The 17,291-nt window shown below is 36.8% G+C and overlaps 1 protein-coding gene across 3 annotated transcripts; it reads right to left on the bottom strand.

Annotated features, from left to right (window-relative positions):
* Positions 1-2,385: 2,385 nt before the first annotated feature.
* Positions 2,386-16,912, bottom strand: LOC130748072 (DNA (cytosine-5)-methyltransferase DRM2-like). Of its 3 annotated transcripts, XM_057601164.1 has the most exons (12): positions 16,751-16,912; positions 16,573-16,632; positions 15,184-15,240; positions 12,444-12,484; positions 12,106-12,249; positions 11,345-11,444; positions 11,210-11,256; positions 9,080-9,199; positions 8,544-8,643; positions 5,535-5,626; positions 4,221-4,958; positions 2,386-2,990 (listed from the first exon to the last, which is right to left on the bottom strand). In XM_057601164.1, exons 4-12 carry the CDS (start codon positions 12,444-12,446, stop codon positions 2,556-2,558), a joined length of 1,779 nt encoding a protein of 592 aa, XP_057457147.1. In that variant the 5' UTR covers positions 12,447-12,484; positions 15,184-15,240; positions 16,573-16,632; positions 16,751-16,912; the 3' UTR covers positions 2,386-2,555. The 3 variants fall into 3 exon arrangements, with proteins under 3 accessions (XP_057457147.1, XP_057457148.1, XP_057457146.1); XM_057601165.1 differs by lacking the exon at positions 15,184-15,240 and having other exon boundaries at positions 12,106-12,240; XM_057601163.1 differs by lacking the exon at positions 15,184-15,240.
* Between the last annotated feature and the right edge of the window lie 379 nt (positions 16,913-17,291).

Here is a 17,291-nt window from a genome sequence, read left to right on the forward strand (position 1 = left end):
ATTTCCATCAAATATTGTTCTATATTTTTGAGAGTACACATTGTTACTTTTCTTGCTATGGCTTTTTGTACTGTAGCTCAAAAGAGAGCACAGAGGTCACTACATCATGTCAAATCCCTAGTAGCTCAATGGTAAAAGAGCTAGGAAGACACCCTTAAGTCCAGGGTTCGAACCCTGCAGGTGGAAAAATCCACAAATCCCTCCTCCCCTGACAAAAAAAAGGGTCACTACATCATATGATAAACCAACAGAAGATCTCATTTGGGACCTCCTCAATCTAGACCCTAAAACCAGCAAAAAAGACAAACTACAGCAATCACCAATAATAAAGTCAAGGTAGTTGGTTGCATCCACCTCTCAAACTATGGGATTGGTTTGTATGAGTTTGAGCGGGCGGGTTCACACAAATTGGGTTAGTTAGGTGTTTTAGCTTTTTTCAAACTGTGTTTTTTTATAAAGAATTCTGCAATTTTCTAATTGACTATTATCTCATATTATTTGGCCTTTATAATTTTGATTCAACTTAGTTCCCAAAAAAATCAAAAACTTGACAAAATGTACTTTAAATAACATGCCAACTTTGCAAAAGGCCCAATTTCATAAAAGGATACATAAATGGTGAAACATACTAGTATAGGCATTTTAGTTGGCCATTACAATTCTGATTCAGTTTAGTTGGTGTTGTTTTTACTGTGGGTCATTTGCAAACTGAACCATGGTGGTTCACTTTCATTTTCTTAGCAGTAAGATAAAACATCCTTCATTTCTAAACCTTTTCCGCCTTTCTCCCTCCATCATCCTCATAGTCCACCAACACCATCATTTGCTCCAGCCACCATTGACAATGGTTCTTCGATTTGTTCCCATTCATTCTAACCCCTTTTCTTTTTCTTCCATTTTTCCTTTCTTTGCACCACAGGAGCTAGATTTCATGAACACTTATATAATCGCATTCAAGCTTCAGATGGCGAGAGAACGAGGCCTCAATGTAGTGTCGTTGCCGCTTCTTCAAATAACTGTGGAGCTGAGGATTGCAGCGAGCTGCCGTGGGCTTCGTTTAGAATTCGAGAAAACAAAACCAAAGCACAAAAGCTTGAATTTTTTCATCATAAAACATTCTCGTTTATGGAACTAGGTTTTTGGTGAGGTGAATTGTTTTGCACTTGGAGAGTTTTTGGATATGGGTATTTGGTAGGGTGGTTTTGGGTGGAGATGAAGGGTCTGCATGTTGCTGCATTTTCGGGTTCGGGTTTTTGGTGGGGGTGGCTTTGGGTGGAAGTTGTAGTGTTTTTGGATATGGTTTTCTCGTGGGGGTGGTTTTTTGATGAGTGGCTTTGGGTGGAGGTTGTTGCGTCTTTGGATCTGGTCGTTGGTGGGGTGGATGGCGTAGCGTCACGATGGCGATGGTGAAATCTCCGTGGTAAGGAGCGCACATGGGCTGAATGGTGGGTAGTTTCTAGGTAATGCTAATGCAGGTTAGGCAGAAACTAGTTAGCAAGAAAGGATCCAATAGTGGTTCAGGAGGTACAATGGTTTTGGTGGATCCTTGGTTGTGATTTGTGATACTGGTGGGCTTTGGGAGATTGACGATGGTAACAAACGACGAAATGGTCATGTAAGAGAGAATGGGGTGAACAGTGGTAAGGGGCGACATCATATTGACAACGTCACTAGGAGTGCAAGTGGAGAAGGGGAGAGATTAGAGCAAGGGTATATCATCATTGTTTTTAAAATTCAATCTGGATCTCTTAAGTAATATATAATATAACTATATAAGGTGGAAATTAAACTGAACCATAATAGTTCAGTTTTTAAACTGAACCATAAATAGTTCAATCTTGATCTCTTAAGTAATGATCCACCGTAGATAAAACCATTTTTTTTTATCAAATAAAAAAGACAATTTGAATAAAGACAATTGACAATGTACTTAAATGCAATGGACCAACACATGGTGAGGAAGGTCCAAAAAATTAGAAACATACATAGTATATGCAGTTTAGTTGGCCAGTACAATTCCGATTCAGTTTAGTTTGAAGAAAAACATTTACCAATGTACTTAATACAATGGACTAGCGCTTTGTGAGGGTGGTCCAAAACTCCAAATTCATAAACTGAGCAAATGAAACAGACCAGCAAATCCAATTGATTATCCACATAAAAACACTAAAATAGCAATAAATATGAGGGCGAGAACTAACTCATCATTGTGCAAGTGTGCAACGGTTAAAGTAGTAAATTAGTAATCTAAAGCATCCAACACTATCTAAAGATGAACTAAAGATGATATGGAAGCCTGTGGGTGGTTTTGAAGTTGTAGTCTCATCAATCACTCACTATTGGATGTTCTGGACCCGAAAAGAGCACTAGGTATTAATGAAATAGTAAACTGAAATCAGAAATGTTAAGATAAAAAACTTATTCGAAATCGTTGCCTCTTCCTGGCAACAAAAATGGGGTGATAAGCATCAGTCTAATATCTGAAGTTATATAAGAAGATCCTAAATGTTTGGATTAAACACAAAACCAGAAAAAGAGGTTTCTTAGGACAATTTTCATTGATATCTCGCCGACATACATTTTACCAAGTCAAGAATGCGGCAGTAATCAAAAAAGAGGGAAGATTCTTTGCCCTCCAGTCCATCCCGGCTGACCCTGTTACTACCAGCCAGGTTATTACATGGACTGCCACCAATAACCAGATCAAAGCCCCCGGTCGCGCTCATCAGCTGCTCCAAACGATCAGCATCCAGCAGCTGTACATCATCCAGATCAATCAAATTCCCTTTCTGATTTGTTTGCTCCCACCAACTCCTGACAATGTTCCTATTCACTTCTGATTTTTCAACTGAAACAACATTCTTTAGAGGGATACCAAGGCGATGAAGAGCCACTTCAGCACCGCCAATTCCCGAAAAGAGAGAAAGAACATTCATACCCTTAGGGTACATCTCCTTCAGAACCGACAGGTGGTAAGCAACTGTGTCCACCTGAATTAAACTGAACTTATAAGGGAAGAGAAATTTACATGGAAACGTAAATGCATAAACCACTAGTTTCTTGTAAAAAGCAAACCGCTACAACTACTTAAAGCAATCAGAACACATGGGAATGTTTCACACATGTATAAAGCAACCTGAAATAAACTGAACTTAGGAAAGAAACATTTACAAGGAAACTTAAGTGCATAAACCACTAATTTCTCCATTCATCCTTGTACCCCCGCCCATATATAATTGTGTAAGCACTAAAGCAATGTCTAAAACATAGAACTCCAGGACACAGCAAATAGACACACATGTATGCATGTGTCCTGCAGAATACCGTGAGTGCTTGTGGCATTACAAAAAATAGTTTAAAACTAGGAATTAATCTTGACCATCCATATCTTATTGTATGATCAAGATAAGCTACTTTCGCTTCCCGTCTTCTCAAGTAATACAACATTTTTTTGTTATAAACAAGTTTAGGCTACAAGGATACCAACAACAATTGCCAAATCAAGTGTGTCGGAGACCTTTCATGATATTTTAAGTCGACTATTTTTAAAGTAATTTAAAAACAAGATGCACTTTTTTATAAGTATCCTTCAATTGTCAAGCCTGATTTGAGTGTCATTGAGTGTCTAAGAACTGTGTGATATGTGAGCAAACTGATAAAAAAAAATTAAACAGAACACCTGTTGACGAGCAATCAATATGCAATACGAGTATCATACAGGTGTTGATGTCATACGACACAAACACAAAGAAGAAGTGCCAACTCTTCATAGAAGGGAAGAGGTAAGAGGAGCTAATTATGACCATACAACATAGAACATACATGGATGATCAAGATTGACTACTGAGTGCTCTTAACTAGATGCGTGCGCGCATAAATGCATCCATACATACGTACACATACACACATGTCATGTATATTCTATCTTATATTTTAGACATCACGTGATGCTAAAATGTAAGGCAGAATACAGTATAGAGGCTATTTATGTCTTAATCTTTTCATGGTTCACTCAGTTTCTTGGTCTTCCTCAGTTCAGCTACCTTATTATTCTGAATATGAACAGAAGTTATTTAGTAATTAGATAGTTCAAACTTCAAAGGAGTATTACAATTTATGTGAAAGAAAAACATCCCGGACGATCTCAAGAAAGCTTTGTTGTTACAGATATATATATATATATATAGAGAGAGAGAGAGAGAGAGAGAACATTATCACACCTGGAATGAATTGCCAAGGGACTTGTATCTGTCAGTCCTACTGATTCCACCTCCTCTTGTGTGGTTCCTTGGGAAGCCCAAAAGCGTTTCTATTTCATCTGGTTCTAGTGGGGCAACCTTATTCCTTCCCACCCAAACCAGATTCCACTTCCGACTCTGATAGAGCACATACTTTTGGACGCTTTCAGGTGGCTCTCCATCATAATTCTCTACAGCCTTCCGAATTCTTTCTGTCAGTTTTGCACTGGCAATACAGGTTTGCAAGCAATTAAGTTTGGTCCTTGGATCCCACGAGGGCCACCACTTCCTTGTTAGGGGAAAAGCATCATGTATCGTTCGGGGTGGCTGTGGTAGAACGGGGAATCTATTTTCAATTGGCAAATTGTGAATATAGCCCCTTTTCCTGGCAGCAGCACAGAAATATTTGGAATCTACAAATTCGGGCTCTACATCAAACAAGAATCTTGAAATAGTTTGCCAAACACCTTTTGGAGCAAATGCCACATTCTCATAATAGAAGTAAGGAGGCCCCAGAGCATCCCCTGGAAGTTTTCTGTGTGTAGTCAAGAAAGACTCATTGGGAATCCCAAACCCAATCATTGGGTTTGGAAGATGTAATGGCACATCATCATCATCTTCATTCAGGATTCTGTTCTCAGTCTTTGGCTTCTTCCTTCCCCGGACTTCACAGTCATTAAATCTTTGCTTTTTGGGTTTAGAAAGTTCATTATATCGCGGCTGTGAAAATAAGTTTAAATTATTTACACATGACAAAATAACAGAAAAGGGGTAACAGATGGATGGTAGATGTTTGCAATTAAGGAATAAATAATTAACAGAAGATTAGATGCACTAAGGACCCGTTTGTTTAAATTTTTAAAAAAGTGTATTTTAATTTTTGTAAAAAGGAGATTTTTTTAGAGCATTCTTTTTGGTACATCGAAAAGATAAATTGAACCCTCGAGGGATTGATCCCTGGACCTCCCACACCCAACCCACATGTCCCCTAGCTCTTACCACTTGAGTTATCATTCAGGAACTTTTTTAGAGCATTTGTTGAAAAGCAAAAGCTAATATGTATTTGATTACAATCATAAAAATGTACTCTTCACTTGAGTGTGATTTCTCTCTTCTACCGCAAATATTATTTTAGAGAAACTACTAAAAACAACTTCTGATTATAATATTACAAAACAGATTATTCTAAAAAATAATTAATGAAGAAAAGTTACCTAGACACTTAAAAAATCGTGTGATTTTTTTTATTAAAAAAGTTATTGTGTTTTTTAAGAAAGCTTAATTCCAATATGCTACCTTATCCTCAGGAGGTAGAAGGGCATCTTCTGCCTTCGCTATTTGAGCAACACCTATAAAATCAACCAGTTCTTCAAGCGAGGAGTTTGGACCTGCAGTATTTCACTAAAACAATGAGGCCAAGAAAACAGAAAGCAAAAAGTCCATTATTATGTAAACTTCTGAAAACAAACAAACAAAAGGTCCTCGCATGAGGTTATCATTGGGAAAGACCAAGTTAATTTAATTCAGCTGTTATTTGGGCAGTAGCAAAATTTCAGATATATTAATTTATCAAACACAGTACAAACTAGAACAATATTCTGAAACAACAGCATTCTTAGATGATAATATAACACATAGGCCCTAACCATAACGATCCTCCCCATGCATATAGCAATTTTCCAATATAGAAAAAAAATTGTTTTCTGAGACCATCACATCTCAATTTGGTCCCTATTTTATCGAGTTTCTCAACCAAACCCTACAACTTATTAAACTTTAACGTCCATGGTGTTAAAGCACACAGGAGTACAGGACCCAAAGCCTTTGAAGTGAAATATAATTGAATCATGAACTCTAGACAAGCTCATGGCCCATCTAATCACCAAAAAGCATATCTCAGAACAACCAAGCAACTTCCCAATGCAGGAATAAAAGACATTGTCTCTGAAGCCCATCAGAGAAACATAGGGATAAATGGCTTCATGAGACCTACAAGCTTGCAATTTGCATGTGCTCAAGTAAGTGGCACACTACAAAAACACATCAGAAATTTCAAGAAACATGCATAAGAACAAGAAACCTCCAAGGACCATAACTTTCATCTAGCAAAATGGAGCAATGAAAGAGGCCAGAAGAGTCTAGGCATCTATGTCTCGATGATGAACTAAAAGACCAAATGATCTGATCAAAACATGTTTTTTAACTCCACAAACAATACAAAAAAATTAGAACATCTGACAAGTGATAATACAATTGAGAAACTCCAGTAAACTCAAAATATGCTATATCTCCACATTCAAATTTTACAACCCCCTCCCCAAGAAAAAAAGTCCCTTCTTCATGCCAGGAAAATGCTTCAACATTTTCCCACTGCCATAAGATATCAACAAACTTGAGGAAATTGCTTAAACAGCAGGAAACCAGAAAATGAAAAACAAGATTCCACCACAAACCATTATTCTGCGCTTCACACTTTGCACCACACATATGTGACCCAAATTCATCAGTTGAATTGACTAGGATAGAGTATATATCACAGATAGTGAAAGAAATAAAGCCTTGACTTCAATGGCAGACTTTGCTATCATTCATTGATTGGAAATTGAAGTTCTACGTATTCAGTAGAAATTAATTACAAATTTTCTCCATTAAACCTCAAGATCTGGGTGGGAACAGCAAATGGCATAAGGGGAGTATTGATGCAGTGATTGGAATAGTTACCGTGCGACTAGGAGGTCAAAGGTTTGAATTGTGAAATTAACTGTATGGAACTGACCCCCTACCTAGGGGAGTCTATGGAAGAAGATGAAAGAGAAATGTAGGGGATAATAACTCCAGCTCATAGAAGAGCAATAAAACAGATTCTATAGCCAAGCTGTTAGGATAGTTAGAAGTTAGTTGCAAAGGCTAACGACCATGTAGTATATAGGAAGGTTAGTTGAATGAGGGGAGTTAGAAGAGTATTGAGATGTTACAAGGGAGTGGACTGGACTATTGAACATCTGGGGATTATCATTGTATTCTTTCTTCACATTTCAGCCATAGCCACATTGGTTATAGCTGATAGTTGTGAGCTACCTTCTAATAAAATTCTACTGTGAGTTTTTTCTATCCTTCTAATACCAGTCTTCAACATTAACCTCTTGCTAATGTAAGGTAAATTTATCCAAATTGACTCATAATGGGTCCGCCAATTCCTAGACCCCACTATAATGGAAGCTTTATAGCACCAAGTTTCCCTTTTCTAAACCCTGTATGGTCATTACCTCTGAAGATAAGCCCTGATTATGGTGTTTGACATTAACTTCATCTCAATTTCTTGATATGACTACAAAGTATATGCATCATCTTCATACTGTGATTATGGGAAAAAAAATTGACTATCTGTTACCAGCAATTTTGACTACCCAAAGCTCCAAACTACTTATTTCTGCATTCGAAGTTTAAATTGGTGTCTTCAAGCAAGGGAAACTCACATTCTATCTATTGGCGTGAAGTATACAATAGTACAAAATGCACAGGTTGATATCCACTGACACAGACTGAAAAGTTACTGTAGAAGAGAGAGAGGAAATCTTATCCTAGATTGCCATGTAAACTGAATGCAATGAAAATGGATAATAGTGATAGGTTAAAAAGATTCCCTCTGACTTAAAAACAGTTGTCTTTTACTGTGTTTCTGACATAAAGTCATGCTAGACGGATTGATCTTTATCTCTACTGGGCAACTGGTGCTATAAAGCTCACACCATGCCAGGATCATTGGAAGGGCTGGACCCATTGTGGGTCTATTGTACGCAGCATTATCTTGCATTTTCAAGAGGCTGATTCTGATCTCTACTAACTTAACAAAGGTTAGTCTACATGTTTCAAACAAGTATATGTTGGCTCTTCATAAAGAAAGACTATATATAGCATGCCATATAACCATTGGCCCATTGGTAAAAACACACACACACACACATCAACCAATGAGCTAATATCTCGACCGAGTCAATGACCGGGCAGCATGCATGCGCGTACACACAAGCACACACAGAGACAGACATACATGAATGCATAAACCAGTGGAAATCAATTGAAGATAACACAGCAAAAAAATTTGTTTGTCATATGGGCAGAGTTTAATAACACTGCACAAAAAAATTTTGTCATATGGCTCAAGTCCCAAGGGACATAAGCTTAAATCAATTGGAGATACTAAATGGTGCAACAAGAACAAATAAAGTCAAAAAGTCAGAATTTTTGCAAAATAAAAGCAAAAAACCTACTACAAATCTAAGACAGAATAATCTAAAAACGCACCTAATCTTTCTATGGCAATTAAAGCTTCCTCTTCCTTGAAGCCCATTTTTACCAAGGACACCAGGGTATCATTATTTCCAGAAACAGATTTTGTAATTTCCTGCGAACAACCCATAAGCAAGCCATGACTAAAAAACCTGCGACTTAATTGCTTCTAGCATAAGCAATTTCAGACCTCCCATAAATGAAGTTAAAAGTAAGTGCAAGCACAACGAAGATATTTCCATTTTTCTTTGGAGTAATAAAAAGAGTAATTCTACAAGTTACTCAAGGTAATAAAAGACAGAGGCTCATGGCATCGATTAATCCATGTAGCTGACCCCACATAGTGTGAAATGGATTGGTTGTTTTTTTTAAATCATACTAATTATCTTATGGCTAAAATTGAGTGTATGCCCATAACTGCATATTCTGTAGCAGGCCAAAAACCAACCTAGTAGATGACATTAAAAACACAAAATAGCACCATGACAATAAGATAAATCACATAACACAAACTCGAAAACAAAACATAAAGCACAAAAAGCAGAGATTACCTCATCATCAGAAAAAGTATCAGCATCTGAGATATCCCAAGAGCTCCCTCCATACTCTGAAGAGAAGGGATCTGGTTCCAGTTGTGGCTGCTCCTGTGGCTGAGGAGAGCTTTCTAGAGCCTGCAAATATGAAAACAAAAAAGAAATTGTTAGATGAAAACAAACAGTGCATTCTGCATGACTTCAAGAAGAACTCCCTTAAAGAAACTATGGCATCATGGAAAAGTTAAATAAAGACACAATTTAAATTAAGAAATTGTTATCCTCTTCATGAGAGGAAAGCATCATAACAGATATAGATAAAAGATTTAGATACATAATTTTTTGAAACAGCATTCTTCTTCTAAGTTTGAGGAGTGAATTCATTATTATAGTTTCGCTCATATCAATATAATAATAACTGCAAAGTATTTTCTAATAATAATAAAACTAAAAATTTATTTCATTTCGTGAAATTTAGGGCATATCTGCTGAAAATGTGCAAAATCGTCAACATATCTTTAGTTCACCAACAAGCCAATTGGATTGGGAATTACATATTTTGCATAAGGTCATAGGTTCAAACCTCATTGCCACCATGTTATCGGTAACCCATGATAAGTATCTCAATACGATACAGATCGCATTGAGAATCGAAAATGAACCTGAATCCCAGTCTATATCGCTGAATCACACAATTCGTGCTTCACTATTAAATTACACGACTTAAAATCACGCACAGATTGCACTTCAGTCAGATCAGTTTCTGTTGTTTTTTGGCGTGGTTTTCATAAAATATATCAAAAGGGCCAGAACAGCCGATTAATTTGTTAGAGAAATCAAACCCTACTTTGGTCTCCACTACTGCCAATTCATGTGACACTTTTGCCTCACTAAAGAAACCTATCTCCTTTGTTGTTTTTTATCGGTTCTAGTCCCCACTTGAACCCCAGTCTATATTGTTGAATCAGAGCTGAATCGCAAAATTTGTGATTCACTGTTAAATCGGACAACCCAAAGTCGCACGCAGGTTGCACTTCAGTCAGGTCAGGTTGCACGACTTGGATCAGTTGGCATTGCTTTTTGTCCTGGTTTTCTTTAAAAAAAATTAAAAGGACCAGAAATAGCCAATTAATTTGTTAGAGAAATCAAACCCAGCTTTGGTCCTCACTACTGTCGATTCATGTTGCACTTTTGCCTCACTAATGAAACCTATCTCCTTTGTTGTTCTTTTATTGGCTCTAGTCCCCACTGTGTCCCCGTGTTTATCGACACTTTCCTCCAACCACTCACTCGTTTCGGACTATGATATTTGTTTATTGTTGTCGTGCAATTTTTGTTATTGTTGTGGGGATAGTGTTGACCTTTGGGGTGTGAATGATTCAATTAATTAAATTATGATTATTTACTAGGATCTAAGCACTGAAAGTAAATTAATTTTCATTTTTTCATCTTATTGATGTTTTTTTGGGGGGGGATGAATACTCTAACTTTGTGCAAGCACCCATTATTTTTTATTTTTGTTTATGGCTTGGATCTTGGATTATTTGAAGACATTATATGATATATCAGCTTATGTTCAATTTATGACTTCATTTTTTGTATCATAGATCTTACAATACATAAAAAGATTTGATTCAGATTCAAAAAATAAGCCTTCCAATTCATGATTCGAATCTCGATTCAATAACTATACTTCACCACTCTACAACTCCTGCGTCCTATGAACTAGGGCGGGCTGGATAGACAAAATATCAATTGCCACGGAAAACCAGCAATTATCCTCTACTCATTATGTAGTTTCAAGTTTGATACAAGCCAGTAACAAACACGGATACAAATAGATACCAACAACTCCCACATGGGAAAATTTAGGAAAAGATGAGACAACCAAAGAGTGGGGATACTACATGTTGGGTATAATTTTGATGACCGGTGCTTGTTGATACTTGATACAAACAGTGTAATAACATGGCATTTAAAACTATACTTAGTCCTGTTATGAATTTATGATTACACGGAAACTCCAAGTTTTTTCACTGATTCATGATTATAATGCAAGAAATTTTCATACAATATATCATTTCTCTGATATAAGTTCCCAAGAACAGGGGGTACTGTCAATCAACACTTGAGAAAATAACAACTTACCGAGTATGTAAGAAGTTCTTCCAGTAGCTTATCTTCATTTTCCTCACCTGGATGTTCATCAGAGCAGTATTAGTCGTAAACTTTATGAATCAAATCTACAATTCTACAATTAATGGAGTAAAGCAGTGCTTTTACCATGTTCCTGAATCACTTTGAAAATCATTTCTCTAGGAAATCCCATACCAATAAAGTGGTCAAATACCTTTGAATTAGATGAACCTGCTGACGTGCTTGCCTTAAGGGGGAGAGAATTAGACATTAGTAGCTAAAAAATTACATTTCTCTTGTAGAGTAGCTAAAAAATACTTTCATGGATAGAGTGATTGGATAAACCATCAAGATTATTGATGTTAGTAAAGCATAATAAATGCATTTATTCCCATTAACAATAGCAAACAAAGGTCATGTACGTAAAGGGAGAATGAATAGAATCTGGCATAATTGGCCGAGAATAATGAATCACAGGAAGTGATAGTACCGAAAGAAAAAAAAAACAGCATGCAAGTCCTTGAACATCCAACTCATTAGCATATTCCATGTAGTTTGGAATATTTTATCCGATAAATTTAGATGTTTAGCCCAAAACAGAAGAAGGGGATACAATAAGTCCATAAATAGCAATATAAAAAAGGATTTGATTCTTGGAAAACTAGTAACAAAGAAAGTAAGATATGTATAATATCCACAAAATCCTAATGGTAAATGCATATTACATTTGTAAAACAAAATTTGTGAGGTCTCAATTCTCAAGACTTCCTTTTTCTGCACTCACCTGCCAGGTTAGTCAATCATTTTGCATTATCTTTAGCTTTCAGGAAATAAGTACATTAATTACTTAATAATCAACTGCTCATAAAGATAACCTCCGAAATAAAGGTAAACCCCTAAAAGCATACCTCACTAGACCCAGTAATAGTCTCTCCATTAGGAATGCTTAAACATGAAGATGAACTCTGAAAGTTCTCAATCTCAAGCTCATCTTCTGTGGTCCAATCAATATTGTCACTCTCCAAACCAGAGTCATCTCCACCCTGCAATAACTGATACACATAAGAGAAACAAAAGATGAGTAGCAGAAAGAAAAACATGAAGTAACTAAGAAAAGCAAGAGAAGAAAAAAAATAGAACCACATTGCTAGTCGCTCGAGGCACACTAAAGTTGTACTTAGTAATGAAAGCCCAAAATGCAACAAAATATACTCATCCTTGAATGTGATTTAGAAATAAAACATACCATCTTTGATCTCTCAGTCTTGCGATATACAGATCTTCAGGCTGCCCAAGCAGAGGCAAGAGGATTAGCATTATACAAGGCTAACTATAGTTATGAGTTGCAGCAAAAGAATTCAGCTGATCTAAATATGAGCAGACTAAATAAAACTGTGCTTAAGATTGAAAATGCAAACAATATGCTCTAGAAGAATACAAAGACCCATATATACAGTATAGCATTGCAAAGCTTTTAATTCCTAATCAGTACCAAAGCCTCCGTTACTAGCTAATCTAATTCTAAACTACCGCAAATTGAAGGAGGGCCCCCAGGATTCATCAAAAACTTCAAACAGCCAACTCTAAAAGGGGATAGCTACTAGGTATTTTAAAAGTGCACTGTGCATGGGCACATATTTCTAAGCTAGAAAAAAACACAATCTCAAACAAATTATATCTATAAGTCTGTACCACATCATTAGTTACTCCAAGTTGTAAGTTGTAAAAATTTTAAATTTACATTGCATTTTATCCTCAAGTTTCAACAAGGCCTGAAAGTCACATCCATTTTAACTAACAAAGTATAGTGAATGGTAGGATGCGTCCTAGAGCAGCCACCCTCCAAATGCTATCACAAGGCAGCCACTGTGAAGAAAGCGGACAAAGGAGTTCTAAAGTATATTAAGGAAATTCAGAGACACATGAAATCAGCCAAAGTATGCAAAACCCCAAAAATAATATATAAATCAAATAAAGGGGGAAAATGATCCACTAATCCTTTCCACAGCCAGTTCCTTCATGTATAAACCCAATTCAATCGGTCTAGTTATAATAAAGAAATTAATGAACTGGGATTGATGGGATCAATTTTGCATTTTTGCCTAGAGTAAAACTGAAGGAATTATCCTCTGCATCAATCCAACGGATATCAAACTACCCAGAAATCAAGCTCTTCTCAGTAAAAGTTCTCTCCAGTTATCTCTCCATCATGCTGACTTGCAATCAATGCGACTATGCACAGCTCCATTGAACTTTCTCTAACACTGGCAATGGTGATAATTAACACTTCCTTTTCTCCAGAACTTTGACAATAGAATAGGCCAAAAGAAACAAAACACAAGAAAAGAAAGAGTAAAAAGTTCTTCAAACAAATATCTGCATCAGTATAATTGAACAACACTTGTAGATCGTGTCATGCTCTTTCAAGCTTGACCCTCATCATCTAATAGCAAATTGAGTTTATTGATCACACTTTCCCCTGAGCACACCAAAGAAGGTATAAGATCTTCTCTTAGCACATTTTACTGATTGTGATGGCAACTTACACATGGTACACATTTTTTACCTTGACTAAGTTTGGTATTTTTCATTTACTGCAGGCTTTATTCTAGTGTCGGTGCATAATAAAAAACAACTAAAAATTTATAACTCAGGTTGTTAGAAAAGAAGATTGAAATATAAATGATAATGTATGAATTTGTTGGATTCATCTGTTAAAATTTATTAACAGATGGTTCATCAATCGGATTTGCATATCCATCCATTAAACGAGCCATGGATCAATTTAATTTTTTTAATGCCTATCTAAATTTCTTAGAGATCTTAATATTTGAATATTTATCCATCTAAACAATATGGTGCAAATGCCGTCCATTTGTATCCCTAACATTTAACAAAACAATATATTGATGAGTTCGTGCACAGAAACACAACTGTCGCTGCGCACAAAGAGAGGGAGAACAGATAATCATGGCATGTCTTGCAGCTGATTATGCACGCAAGGAGAGAATCAACATCTCTCGAAGGGATGTGGGGGTATGTAAATCAGAGAGAGAGAGAGAGAGAGAGAGAGAGTAGTGGTAGATATTAACGTGCTGCATTCCGCCAAATGGAAATGCTTCATCATGAGCATTCTGTAGTATCCGTACGGGAAGGAAATAATAATAAAGCTGTTTGGAAAATGTAAACTAGGAGAAAAGGGAAATAATAGTTAGAATTGGCCTGACAGTTAAATGTTACTAGGCTTGACCCAGTTAGAATAGTTATAAATCAATTGCTTCTAGTTAGGATAGGTTTTGGTTTTCAGTTTACAGATTGGCTAATCTCTGGAATTCATTCCTAGAGTTTGTAAAGGAATTTCCCTTGGAAGAAAGATTTCCTTTCTCGAATAGTCGAATAATTAGAATTCTTTTGCTATCATTCAAATTTATCATTCTTGATTCTTCTATTGCGGTTGGTTATTAACATAACCTAACAGTGACCAGCCTCTGATATGCTGTCATTATTGCCAACCCCCCACAACCACACCCAACAAACTAGTAGAGACTATCATGCAGCAGCCATGCACTCTTGAATGAAAGGAAGGTGGTTGATTTAAAAATAACTAAATATATAAAAGATATTTTATTGTTTTGACATTTAAAAAACCCGAGTACCCAATCAACAAGAGATGACCAGCCAACAAGAGATGTTGGCTTACTCTCTTCAGAAGTATCCCCGCCAGGTCAGAGCTGAGAAAAAATAATTATTCAGATACCGAAAACGGTGTCAGCTTCATATCAGTGTCCAACACTAGGACACTCCTTTGAACAAGGTGCGTGTGCTTCATAGCTAGCAGCAATACAACCAGCCAAAGCTGGATCGAGTACACGCCTATGCTGCCTGGTAGCCCAATGTCAAAGGCACATAAACTCAATAACAGCACAATGATTTCAGACAGAGGACTATTTAAAATATTTTTTCAAATTGATAACAAAAATTGATACCTTCAAACGATTCCATGCGTATGAGGGTTTTTTTGTTGCCTTTTACCCTTGAAAAATCTAAAAACAGGAATTACGAAGTAAAAAATACATGCCCCCGGCACCAAAAGAAAATCTGAACTCTATAAAAGAGAAAACAAATTTCACCAATTTCCTCCAACCAAAACACACAATTACAGTGCCAAAGCATGTCAAACCCCAATGTTTAAATTTAATTAAATAAAACACAAAAGAGTGTTGATTTTACCACCCCCATCACCCATATTCCCACCCCACTTTAAGGTAGTAATTTCCCAAAATGTTCCCTGTTTTATTGTTTACTGGGTTTTCGAAAGCCCGGTAGTGTATTGTTAACATATTGGGGTGTAAAACCCGGTAGTGTGTGTTTTTACGATATCGGGTTTTGGAAAACTTGGTTATGCCTCTTTAACATACCAAGATTTAAAATCCAGTAATGTTTTTTATTTTAACACTAACGGGTTAGTATGTTTTTTTTACTTATCAGTTTTTGAGTCTGGTTCTTCTTACCGCCTCTCAATCTTCTCAGGTAACCAAGGATGGATCTTTCCACAGTTTCACTTGGTGTCTGGTTCAAGAGAAAATAGTGTCTGGTTCTGAAGATGATAATGCAGGGGGAGAAGTGGAAGAAGATGATGGTGAAGTGGGGTTTCTGGATAGCAGTGAAAGTAAGCATGAAGAAGATACTAATGATTTTGATTGGGAAGCTAAGTTATTGGGGGGAGATGATGATGGGGTTGGGTATGGTAACATTACTGAGGAGGTCGTGGAGAGGGCCAAGATGAAGGTGTCAAGCTGTTCAAAGGCTTAGAAGAAGGAGATTTTGAAAGTCTCGCACCAGTTATACAAACAAAATTTATTCTTTTTTCCATAACATGAAGAGACAACAATAACATATATGGGGTTTTAATTCTGGTATGTTAAGTATACACTACCTTAAAAATATACTATCTGATTTTTTTGTTGGTACATCGGAAAGATAAATTGCACCCACCAGGGATTGATCCCTGGACCTCCCCCACCCAACCTGTATGTCCCCTATCTCTTACCCCTTAAGCTATCATTCGGAGACATACTATCGGGTTTTAAATCTCAGTACTGGATTTTTAAATCTCAGGTATGTTAAAAGCTCACTACGAGTACCAGGTTTTCTAAAATCCGGTAAATTAAAAGACACACTACTGGGTTTTCGAAAAACATTGTAAACAATAAACACATGCATGTGGAAATTACTACCTAAAAATGGGGTTGTAATAAGAGTACTGGGGGTGGGAAAATCAACACCCAACACAAAACCCTAAGAAATCAACAGAGACTAAGCATGTAAAAAATTCAAAAAACAAAGAAACTAACAAGCAATAGAGAAATCTCTACCTCTCAGGAAAATGCAGAAGCAACAATCCCTCCGATGGAACCAAGAATGCACTTTCGCCCCTGCGCAAAGCACACAAAATTGAAGAAGAAGAAGAAAAAAAAACTCACATCAACACAATTTGAAGCACTTCAATTACAATAACTGGAAAAAAATAACAATAATCAAGAAACCAAAAACCTCTGCACACGAATTTCGCGAGCGTCACCGTGCAGCGGCGAAGAGCGCGACGGAGGGGAGAGAGAGAGAGAGAGAGAGAGAGGAGGAGGAGGTTTTGATGGACGCGCACCGAGTCACGGCCTTCAATTGAGTACGAACTCAGTGACAATGGAAATATTCGAGCTGAAATGGTTCACACACGCGCGCACTTTCGCTACTCAAATCTCACTGTTTTCATCGAGAAATCGGCGCCGTTGAAATATAAAATCCATTTACGAAATTGAATTCTGAACCGTAGGATTTGAATTCCTCCTCTATGATTGACTTCTCTTTCATCAGAATGGAGTGGGAGGTTGGAGAGAAAGTGAAAAGAAAGTCACGTGATGAGTGAGTATGATCTCACATCATACTCATGAGAGTGGGCTTCATCAAAAAGGAGAATCTTTCCTTTTCAATGTCATTGAATGATGACATTAAAGTCCTTGAAAATTGTGTGGTGGAGATAAGGATCAAATATGAATCAAATATCATATTTGATCCTTATCTTTCCTCATAAAATATT

This window comes from Lotus japonicus, chromosome 3 (assembly GCF_012489685.1).
Source record: "Lotus japonicus ecotype B-129 chromosome 3, LjGifu_v1.2".
In the NCBI taxonomy this organism is placed as follows: Eukaryota; Viridiplantae; Streptophyta; class Magnoliopsida; order Fabales; family Fabaceae; genus Lotus; species Lotus japonicus.

Bases quoted from the DNA above. Each gene is read 5' to 3' on its own strand.
- LOC130748072 (XM_057601163.1), bottom strand. The intron at 5,627-8,543 runs GTGCGTTTTTAG...GAAATACTGCAG, and splicing joins AATTGCCATAGAAAGATTAG to GTCCAAACTCCTCGCTTGAA. The intron at 2,991-4,220 runs GTGTGATAATGT...AGTTTAATTCAG, and splicing joins CCCTTGGCAATTCATTCCAG to GTGGACACAGTTGCTTACCA.